Raw genomic sequence first — 12,184 nt, 5'->3', positions numbered from 1 at the left:
GTTGACAGGGTATTCTCCCCCCCTCACTGAATTTTACAAGAAATATTATCCCTAACCTTGCGACTAGCACTTTTGCCCTTTTTTCAATATTGTACAGCATACAGTATCTAAACTAATAGGATATCCTCTACAACATTTTCCAGAATTTCTAACCCTTTCAAAGAGTCAGCTCCTTAAGAAGTCCTTTTTTGTTCTTCCACACAGAAGACCTGTCTCTGTACAATACGCAGGGCAAGAAATAAACAGGAACCCTTACTGAATGCTGAATCTTCACCACAGATGAAATCCCTTCTACCCCTTTAACCCCTTTAACCTGGAGGCAATACACCAAGGGCAGCTCTAGGAATCACCTGTACTTCAGCTCTCATCAGCTGTCCCAACAAACACTAGTCACACTCCACCAAAAGCTCTAGAACTTAAAAGACACCTTTAAGTTTAAGTGTGAACTGTGGTTGGAGTGGGCTTTCAGAAAAAAAGATAGAACTCTCTATGGACCTATGAATTGCTTGAGGCAAAAACCACAACAAGCTCCCAGAGGATGGGCCTGGTTGTAGAAAGGCTGTACTTGATCAGGTGTTACAAGTCATGTTCTATCTCTTCAGAGCCATCCAGAGAGTACACAGAACACAAATACAGCCCTTGAAAAAATGATTTATTGCCTAAGGTAAAGGTCATTTCAAAAGTGCTTGGATGGGTGTAGCCCAATAAGAAGATTCCCAATTGTTCTTACACATTGGTTGTAAATCATATCGGTGATGCTTGATTCAATTAATGATGGGCAGTAGAGTCTTTCTACTGACTTTGAATTTGAAGTGGACAAAAGTAGGAAATGATTTACAATTTGAAAACAAAGACAACAAATTAGAAGCTTTAATAATGAGGTACTGCTAACAGACTTCAGAAAGCAACAAATTGTAAATTGTAAATTGTAGGTTTGACTAAACTGGTCACTTACAAAATTCACTTTTTTCAAACAAGCCACAGAAATCTGCAAAGGCATTCGGTTTCTGAGAAAACAATGAATCAGCTGCAATAGCAAAGCAAAACTACTGTCCAATTTTATTTCCAATATAAAAAGTTTAACTTGAAACCGCCACCCCGCCACCTGATGACAAAGGCTCTATTGATTCAACGTCTTTTTTTCCCTTCCCTTCCTCTCTGAATATTTCTTCATGGAAAATTTCCCACACACATGTGTTCCCCACATGAAAGGGCTGTGGCCGCACACAGCAAGACGGTGCACAGTTTCTGCCGGGGCAGCGGCAGGAGACAGAGAGGCAGCGCAATAAACTTCCCAGCTTGAGACCGGGACCGGGTTACAATTCAATCCGCATGGATTGCCGGCCCACAAACCTCTTGGTCGGTCATCCCATCTGAGAGGGTGAGAGAAAGAGCACGCCTCTCCCCCAAGTGTTCCCCTCCGTCCTGTTGACCTTTTCGCGCCAGGTCTGGTGACAAAAAAACCCCAGGCCGGTAGGTCTGCTGGAATCTAGGGCTCTTGTCCTCTGAAGACAGACACAGCTGAAGGAAGCTGCTTGGTACATACATGAAACAAGAGTGGAGAAATCTGCACTGAACCATACAGAAATCTGCACTGAACCGTAGAGTGTCTCTCCTAAAAGATCAACACTTGCACACAAACAAGCTACACAGGAAAATCTGACAGACATGGACCAGACAGCCAATGCAAGATGTACATCAACAATGTAATCCCAAGATCTCTGCAGCAGAGCGCAGTGTATGAATCACAATTCATAGCTTTATGTAAACATCCACACTGAAACTGCCCTGAAGAAATTTAACTGCTTGAAATAGAAACTCATCATATTCATCCCGTCAGCATCAGACGTCATCAGACATCAGCATGAGCACAAATCATGTTAACTTTAGCTTTATCACTTGTGTGAATCTGCCAGCAAGGAGAAATAATAAGAAAAGGGATAAAACAAATAGGGCCAAAGTTAAGCCTTTATTCTCCAGTACATCCTTGTACTGACAGAAACTGTGAATGGTAACAAAGTGTTCCTTGTGTATACCTCTTTAATGAGCCAGGAAATTTGTCAACATGCATTACAGTGCCTAGTAATATGCTGAAACTACAAAATCAGTTGCTCCATAAAAACGTGGGTCTCACTCATGGAACAATGATTGCCCTTTACAGTGCTGTTCACCTCAAATTCATCAAATTCTGCAGCCTATTCTGACGGCTTTTGTCACCGACAGATTTGTTGATGAATTTTAATTGCGTCACATTGATTCTTCACACGGACATTTCACTTTGAACGTAGACATACAAATCTCAATCCAACTTCTCAGACGTGTCCCATTCAAAAAGCATGACATGGAGGGGGACTGCAAGGAGACTGATATTACAGCTGAAAAACTCTCTAGGAGCCAGAACTGATGGACCAGTGATTTCACACGTCATTTGCCTGACAAATTGTCAATCTCCCTACACAAAAGTGGACTGGCACAAGGTTGAAAATGTTTCTCTATACAGAGCCAATTTCCAACCTGCCAGGTTTTTTTGTTTGGTTCTTTTCTACCAAACCAGGGAATAAAAGTCCACTTTTGACCACAATATACAGGATTGACAAATAACAAATATGACTACTCTGACCTACTTCCCAGCCAGTGCTTAGGTCTGACCTAAATCTCACTTCTTAGCCTTTTCTCTTTGGACTCTACAAAAATATAAATTCACTCTGCCAGGCCTTTCCAACTCTTCAGGCAGACTCCTAGTTGGATCCGGTCACCACCAGTGAAAAGAGATTTCCACTATTAAACAGAAATGAAATGGACACTTTAGTCAATCAATTTCCCTTACCTGGACGTGAGTTGTGCATATCTGACCCAAATCTAGCCAAATCTCAAATTCTAGTCCATGGAATGCAGGAATATGAAACAGAGCGTAGCACCATTCACGGCCGAGGGAAAAGCATGCATGCAGTGGTAAGTTGACTCCTGGTATACAGTATGAATCCAGTCAGAGACTGAGTGCATTTTACAAAGTGTGGCACGCACACAGGCTACTTCCTCATTGTTTCTATGCTTAAACCATCCACACACTAAGAAACATAAAGTCCAACTGAATCACGCAGGGGGTTCTGCTTGACTAGTTAATCCACAAACTTAATCCAATTAATTCATAAATAAAACAAAAAAATATTTAGATCTAGTGGGATTGATTCAGTTATACAAGCACATAAAGTACTGGGTTCTGGGGATTTGGGTGATACAAGTTGGAGTGTATACAGAGCAATTTCTATTGGCTGGATATCACTGGGAAGGGGAGGGACCAAAGAGTACCTGACCAATGATTAATTACCAAGTAATCTGATCTAAATAACTATTTGCATAGTTCAAAGGTCATCTGTTTTAAATTTTAAAAAATTATGCAGTGTGGTTCCCCCCAATGCAGGGAGAACCACACATGAAAGGATGGGTAGCACTGACTGGAACAGCCTCTGACTGGCTGGCCAATCAGCAGTGTTCCTGCAGCAGCACAGAGGCTGATCCATTCATAAGACACAGAGGGGTGTTCCAGGGACCTTGAAGTGGACTAGTCCAATCTTGATCAATTTTGTTCAAGGTGCACTTTGGATTGAACTCTGTGCGAACCTGAACTAATGCATGCCAGTGCTGCACCCGATTCAGTGTACAATCATAGAAAATACATCAAGAGAAGCAAAATGTTGAAAGTACACTAAACAAATATACTTCTATTTACATCAAATAAGTTAATAGGAGAAGGAACATTAAATGTGTCTCATCTATATTACAACATCTTCTCCTTTTGGTCCTATCTATAATATGAAATAAAATATTCAAATTTATTCAAACAGGAGGTACTACATGTATACTTATGAATATGCAGCATTGCAGCATATAGCACCATGTAACTCAAGAAGTATCATTTCCACATTATAAAAATCATTATAGACACTAACTGCCACTTACTACATCTGTGCACATTTTCTAAATCACATTACATCATGCAGAAAATCTTTTATAATCTCTCCCTATCTGAGAATGAGATACAAGAATAATTTCAACACACAACTGTTTTCAATTGGGAAAGCATGATCCTGCCGAGATGAGCAGCGTACGTATCACCAGAAAAGTCATCATGAATGTCAGAGTTGACAAAATGTCTCGTCTAGACGCAGCCATATGGCGGCGGTGGTCCAGTAATGTTCAACTCAATTAAGCTTTTGTTCCCAGGGTGACTCGATGCCCATGCCCGTGCAGGCTCTGAGCTTTTGTGTGGGGAGCTGACTCACAGGAACACAGTGTCTATTATGGGCGGCAGGTCTAATCTTGGGTTCACTTCATTGCATATGAAGACTCGTTTACGTGCCAAACATAGTAAACCAGAATTTTAACAAATAAACACTTAGGATTACACCACTCAGCAGAATTTGGAGACAAGTATTTCTCTCTGGAAGACCATTCTAAAGGGCAGTTAAGTCTATCAAATCCTAATAAAAATTCAAAAGACAACAGAATGTCAAGAGGTTGGGGTGGACTACGCCACACTATCTACAGTCCTTTAGGATCGTGAAAGAACTGGTTCTTCATGTAATGTTTTTCCATGTGGACTCCACACTGGGTAGGGCTTGATAAACCCAATGCAAGTCAGATAAGGGTAGGGGGGTTTTCATGCACGGCTAAGGAATTCCTGCACCAGATAGCCTTGATAGGTCTCCCCTAGACCCACTAATCAAAGGAACTCCACATCTACATGTACATTCATGAATCAACATCCAGCGACTGCAACTCAAGCTCCAGGGATTTTTTCAATGGTTAAAGAGAAACCGCACAATGTTATTCCCAACAGTTCAACCCACAACACACCACAAGACTTTAACAAGGCCCGGTGTGGTTTGTGCTGTGCTGTCCGCCTTTTTTATTGCATTATGTTTCACCCACATAATGCTGTAATTCATGCAGAAGTGACTAGGCCAATGCCAGACGACACCATTCAGGTTCCCTCCATCAACATTCAGTCCACCCCAACAATTCACAGACTCTTCTCAAGATTGAACCAAACTGCAGGCTAGACAACAATCGGCGAATTCCTATGGACAATTCACAGACTCTTCTCAAGATTGAACCAAACTGCAGGCTAGACAACAATCGGCGAATTCCTATGGACATATTTTTTTGGGTGGGGGGGGGAGACTTTAAAAATGAACAGCTTACTATATGTACAATGAGAATTGAAAATGGATCAGAGATCTACCATAAAGAGCAATACGCTGTTCATACAACATAAGTCAATGCGCAGTTCAGACTTCACCCAGCGCAACTGCCTCAGTTATTACCCTGGACTAAGTGAAATCCACGGACCTATGACACAATCACTTTACCAATGTGATGTACATGTAATCCTCTGTATCTTGGCCAGATTTCCAAACCTTTTTCTCGCAAATTTTCTCAACATTCTTGAAAATCTTTGCTGGGGATAAAATCCTCATCCCAGGTTGACCAGATTTACATGTACACGTACAAAGCTTGCACATGAAAATCCCCTCCACTTCAAAAGCAACCATAAATCCATGGAGGAAATTAACAATTTTGCCAGTGTGTTCCTCACACTGCCCAATTTCAGGATTCGTTCCCCTGCTTTCTAGACAAGCACCCGGGTCCCTTTAAAGCGGGTAAGCTCTTGTAGCCTTGGTCACTTCCAGTATAGCACCTGCAGCAATTAGGGGTCAATTAATAATTGCCTGACCACAACACCCAAGCCAGCTACTGTGCAGCAGTGTCCTCAGGCAAAAGGGCATTTAGCAGGTTTTGTGTATGGGTTACATGCTCTAAGCAGCCTCAATCAAACTACCACTACTTTTTGGCTATCTGATCTTTACATAGCTTTGTTTTGTTCCACAACTCCTAACTCTGATTTCTAATTTAGTGGGGTTTTTTTTCCATTTCATCCATGTTTTGTCTTTTTCCTTGGGTTACTGAAGAGGTTGAGAATACTTTAGGCAGAAAACACTTTATCACTGACCATATAAATTCATGGCAGTATGCATCTGCAGATCTTTACTTTTGGTGGTCCACAATTTGTTGTTCCACATTCCTGATCAAACAGCAAAATCTCAACCGATGAAAGCTCTTCCTTATACGTGTGTATACAACACAGCTTTGCATATGATTCAATATGTAGACCAAATAGTGTGAATATACTGCTGCTAGTGTGAACTCACCAGTGTTTTGGGGGAAAAGGTATAGGGCGGGCAAATCAGTTTTTCTAGAGGGGGTTAGAGCACTCATCGGCTACAAAATGATAAACCATTAACAGTGGGAGGAGGTTACATGTAATTTGTTCAAAGCAAATTGGTGATTTATATCTTTTACATTTTTTCTTCTGTCGCTTTTCTTTAGTTTTTCTTCTTTTTTTTCCTTATCAAGTTTTCTTTTTTAGTGGGGATGCCCCTTGCCCACCCCCTTGATGCCCATGTGCCCCAGGATAACCCATAAACCTTGAATTAAACCATACACAGTAAATTTATGGCTAGTATAATACGCTCACAACCCTGAAGTAATAAGAGGACCATTCATCATGTCAGCTGGTAACTAGACACAGCCATGTCTAGTCAGTTTTGTAACAAAAAACTATGGCCAGCTCAAGATATAAAAACGGAAAAGACTGTGACCCTCCCACTGAGGTTTGTGTAGGCTTTACCTCAAGCCCTTCAATTCTTGACCCAATACCACCAAGCGTTTATTTGTCAGATCTCCTGGGTGGCAAGTCCAGTATTTGTTGCGTATAAGTCAGAAGAATGTACCACTTATCCCATGGTTGGGCATGGGCACTAAATACAATGAGCAAAATACAATTTGAATATGGGTGCAAGCTGTATATACACAGACTATTGGGTGGAAAACAAATTTTGCCGAATTTTATATTTCATCAAAAATCTGATGAAATCAGTGGTTCCAGGGTTGATCTTTGCACACCATTTTGTTTACTTAGATCTTTGACTTTTTTGGGAATAAGCAAATCTACTGCTTTCTCCTTTGCATTCTTCCAATCTCATTCATGTTGCACAATCTCCTTATTAACAACATCTCAAAATTTCTCACAAGTACTCTGCATATAAGATTGTCTTGAAAGCAACCAAGACAATTCGTTCATTGCCTAACTGCATTCATGAAATGACAAGAAATGGCTGTTGAAATGTGTAAACTGCTCTTTACCCAGTCTGGCTCAAGTTCCAAGTGCAAAAGTTGAGCTTCTCTCAGGGAAGAAATGAAAACCATCCATTTATGCAGACAAGGAATAAATCATATTGCAATTGCACTCTGGAGCCTGCCTCTCAACGGTAGATATGTTCACAGCTTGTCAGGGGAGACAGGAGAAGTCGTTAAGGGTGGGCTGGCTCAGAGGTGCATGGTACAGGGAAATGTAACTTCAGATGTCAACATGTGCTGCAATTTTCTGTCCTGCTAACAACTGATGTTTCTCAGTTGTTTACATTTCAACTGCTGGAAAGAATTTGTCCCTCAAGTATTTCTGACCTGCAGAATATGTACAATCATTTCTACAGTGGCTGAGAATATATTTTTAGAGCTAGTGACTGAAAGCACAGCTGTAAACAAATGTTATTTTTTTAAACTAGGGTACTTGGCTCACTGCCAAGTTGTTACGGTAAGTTCGTTCGTGTGTTCTTCCTCAGGAATTATGCTTGTCAAAAAATAAGGAAGGGATGTGGTGATACTAAAAGGATTTTTTTGGAATGAATTCCAAGACACAAGCAGACTGTAAGGAGCATTGTCAAAGTTTAAAACATTTCTAAACAAGTGAAAAATGACTTGGTAGAATCAAGTTGATCAGCACACCTTGATTCAACTGACAGGCATCAATCTCTAGAACAAACTGGAAAAAAAAATCAAACCCAGGACGATTTATTATATATAAAATGGAGCAAAAACAATTTAATCCAAAGAAGGATGTGGAATTCTGGAGGGCCAAGCTAACAGGAAATTTAATTTGGTGGTCCAGTGTATCAAAATCCCCCCTCCTCCTGAAAAAAAAAATCACAACTGGGTTGACCGTTAAGAACAGGCCAAAGCCGGGAGATGCTGAAGATAAACCAGAGGAGACAGGTTCTTCCTGCATTCAAGTCAAGTGAAATGTTGAAAAAAGAAATAAGGGGAAACCGATGGTTTCAAACCAGTAGGTGAGACGCCAGTTACTGTCGAGCATTGGTAGATGCATCTCAAAGAGTCTCAGAATCAAGCAGGAACACCATTTCTATCATTTTGACAAGTTTTAAGTTCTGAAGCTCTGTTCTGCTTTGTGGATGTAAACAAATTCCTTCAGGAACATGAAAACGGACGGACATCCCAAAGAGAATAAAAATTTGTTCAATGAAAACTCCTGGAAATATAGAGAGGAGAATTCTTACAAAAGCACTCTTCTCAAGGAGAGGCAAATGAAAAGTTGTTAATGTTGCAAGGGTAAATGTGCACAAAACTATCAAGATTTTTGTGCATATCGTGCATACTGACAAAAGAACCTGGTCATCTTCAAAAGTTCACATCTGGAGAAAAAAGGGTCCATAAATGGCAAAGGGGGTTCCGGTGTTGAGGTCAACTAGACACAAGGACAGGGGAATGAGAAAGAAGCAATCAAGCCTGAAGAGAGGAAGGAGGGGAAAACAAAGTCTCCTCAATTCAGAGGTTCTGCAGATACTGATAGCAAGTGCCTCGGGATACGCATGTCAGGGGAAATCTGCCATAGAACCACACAGACAACAAGAAGAAACTTGAAAAGACAACGCGAAACTAATTTCAAAAATCCTAATGTCATACTTGGGACATTGTTCTTGGACTTCCCTGGAGCTGGGAGGTTTAAATGGGTAAGTTGAACTGATCAATGGCTCTTCCGTAGAAGATTCTAGATGAAGATCTCTAAGAGAAATTGCATGATCTGCAAACAGTACCTCAGATGCTGACCAGAATAGGGTTAATTGGGATGTCCATTTTGAACTCAATATGTTTACGAGAGCACTTTTTCACAAGGGAATATTAGACTTTACAAAATCACCTGCAATTGTGGATTTGTAGATTGCAGTATTCTCAATTGTGCAATTAACAGTTACACTTCCCCTCTGGTAAGACCATTTCCCGTTTTAACACATGGACCTACATTATTTACATGAAGCATTACTCATAGTTTGCATCGTTTCAAATACTAGTGATGCCAGGCCTACATTAAAAACTTCTTTAAACGTGTCCAAGATTTTGCAAGTTTTATGTACAAGAGGTGAGTGTCGTGCATGATGAAACATTGAATATGTATGTATACTTGTAGACAAGATAACTTAAAAAGCAAATTGGTAAAAAAAATGTATGTACACCAGAAGGCATGCAAAACCAGGGAAGAATGTACAAGTGCCTATACAGGATCATTAATCAATAAATAGAAAACTTGATAACACAAACATTGCTCAGTCTCAAGTCCAGATGGGTGCAGACTTGGTGGAGTGTGTCAATATCACAGACAAGTAAGTGACACTAAAAGACAGAAGACACTACCGGGTACATATACAATGACAGCATTTTCCCATGACCTACAGGGGTTTATAGAATGGTTGTAACTGTCTCCTATACGATAACTTTGGATAAAGGGAATTGGAAATATGAGCAATGGGAATATGGTGTACATGAATATGGCTATGCAATTCTAACGAGGTAGGATAACCACTACTGTCAAATCATACTAGCACCGAATAAAAAATCAGAGCTTACAAAGGAAAATAACCATTTAACCAAGAAAAATATAGCATTGCAGTGTGATGTAATATAGACAGACAGCTGGACACAAACATAAAAAACATAAATATCAACTGAAAAATATGCATGTGAATTCAAAATAACTCCTAATTTCATTGACGGCAAAACATGTAAGAGATAGATGCAATAGAGTGTAAACCGTTTGAAACTTATTGCAATTATGAACTTGTTCCGGGTTTAGACAATCTCATGCCAGAGCATTCTACATTCACTGTGCAACTCTCTTTGACATAACACAAATCACCTCTTTTCACTTGACTGGGCCATATGAACCCAACGGCAGTGAACTGCAATCGAAAAAAATATGTCCACAAAGGAAACCTTTCTTAACTACAGAAACCACAACGTCATATGCATTTCTAACTAACAATCAAACAGTCATTCCTTGGTTCAGTTCTGTCCACAAACTGCTGGCTAGATGATGTTGTAGGTACACTACGGCTTCAATGTAGCCAGTGGGCCCTCTATCTGAACCCTCCTGACCCAGCCATCACAAATAAACAACCTGCCACAAATTTAGGTCTGTGGTCCAGCCACACCAATCACAAACTTTGTGCTTCACAGATGGCAATAAATTGGAAAACAGCTAGAGGTTTTTTTTAATTTCCCCGACCCAATCCTTTCAGGGGTTATTACTTCCAATTGATGGCCAGGCTACCTGAATTTAATGGACAATAAACCTGGTTTAATTGGAGTTGGAAACCTATGTGGAGATGATACGTTATTTCTCAATTAACCTTTCTTTCAATCTTTGAGTCATGACTGAACTACATTCAACAATTCATAACATGAACAATTCAAAGGGGGTATTACTAACATCTTACACTAAAAACAGGCATGCATAGTTTACAGTTCAAAAATAATAGTGTACAATTGAAAGAGAAGGCCAGTAAACCAGTTAGTGATAGCGCCCTCTAAAGCTGGAAGGGTGACAATCAAGCCACTGGTCCGATTCAATATATGGGCAAAAACCTGGAATTTTCTGAACCATGTCAGTCAAATTTATGAAAAGGTTAAAGATGAGCCATACCACATGGACTGTGACAACTGTGGGGATATGAAGAATGTAATGCTGTTGCTACAATACTTTCTGAAGATGTTAATCCTTTTTTTTAAATCAACAGAATCAACTGATAAGTCACACAATGGCTCAGAGTGACCGTAACCAGACTAATCAATCAACCAAGCCCCCGCTAGTTTCTGAAGAAAGGCATTTTCATCACTTTCTTTTTCACATCTCTTTCCAAAACAGGCAGAATGTTGATAAAAGAATAGGAAAAAAGTAAGAGACACGTCAATGTCTTCCTACCAGACTCCAGGGCCGGGGCCTCCAGCTGTGGTGGGTCGGGCAGGGGTTGGAACGGCATATCCTGGTGTCTTCTGGCTTGGTCAGGATGTTGCAGGAGTTAGGTAGCGTGCGGCCACTACGCAGGCGGCAGCGTACCAGGCGGGACTGGATGCCTCCCCCGCAGGTAGCTGAACACTGCAGGTGAAATCCAGGATAAGAAACAGGGATGAGAATTTAAGTCCAATTCTGAGTTTGTGTCAATCCTCATGGATTCAGCACACTTTGGCATTCAGCCCCATGTATATTCATGTGGAGTTGGATATATCCAACCAAAAAAGTAACAAGACTGTGCCTCAGGCTATGGACAAATCCAGTGACCATGCTCATGCTTTAACTGGTCATTTGTAGTGCCTCCCCCCCATGGTGGTGGACACTGTGACCATGTGATGACTATTGTAAGGAACCACTGTTCCTTGAGAGTCAATTTGTACAAAAGCAAAGATAATTTTTTCTGCCATTAAAGGCTGGATTTGTCTTTAGGGTCAGATCTGGGCAAAAGTAGGTCATTCCCCTGAAAAATCCACTGGGGTTTTCATCACATGTAAAAGCTTTCCTGTTTTCCACTGCCTTCAATGGAAGAGAAAAATATGCCACAAGAGAATTTTAATACTAAACTAAGCCCTGTTGCATACACTGACAAACTGACATATTTCACTGAAAATCACAAAAGTGTCACTTCCAGAGCAATTTATCAAACGTCAAACACAAGCCTGAAAAACACAAACTGAGGTTTCACTTCCAACAACTAAAAAACACGAGAACAAGCGGGGCACCTGCATTAAAAAATAAGCCAAATCCAGCATTACAAGGAAAAACAGGCTTCAGGAAAACAATTCCAACAAGGGAGGGGGAGAGGGATGTCATTTCTGACCCCGTAATTGAATAACAGCAGCCACCAGGCTTGCCTCTCCCGGCCAGATTAACTCAACTCTCCTAGCCAGTATGGAGTAGCCTGCTGACTGAAGACGTCATATCTAGGATAATCAAATTGTCCCATTGCCTTCTGGGGTTTCGGCTCTCACAGGGGGG

At 40.7% G+C, this 12,184-nt stretch overlaps 1 protein-coding gene across 1 annotated transcript in view; it reads right to left on the bottom strand.

The window, feature by feature from the left end:
• LOC110989211 (A disintegrin and metalloproteinase with thrombospondin motifs 9-like) overlaps positions 1-12,184 on the bottom strand; it is a 144,284-nt gene that overhangs the window by 14,077 nt on the left and 118,023 nt on the right. The window contains exon 39 of the mRNA XM_087135790.1: positions 11,117-11,290. Within this exon, the coding sequence (XP_086991916.1) occupies positions 11,117-11,290 (174 nt within the window). The remainder of the gene's footprint in view (positions 1-11,116; positions 11,291-12,184) is intronic.

This window comes from Acanthaster planci, linkage group LG04 (assembly GCF_054643075.1).
Source record: "Acanthaster planci isolate LZ-2023a linkage group LG04, COTS_SCS, whole genome shotgun sequence".
NCBI lineage: Eukaryota > Metazoa > Echinodermata > Asteroidea > Valvatida > Acanthasteridae > Acanthaster > Acanthaster planci.
Note: the sequence above shows the minus strand (reverse complement) of the source record. Positions and strands in the feature narration are given on the sequence as shown.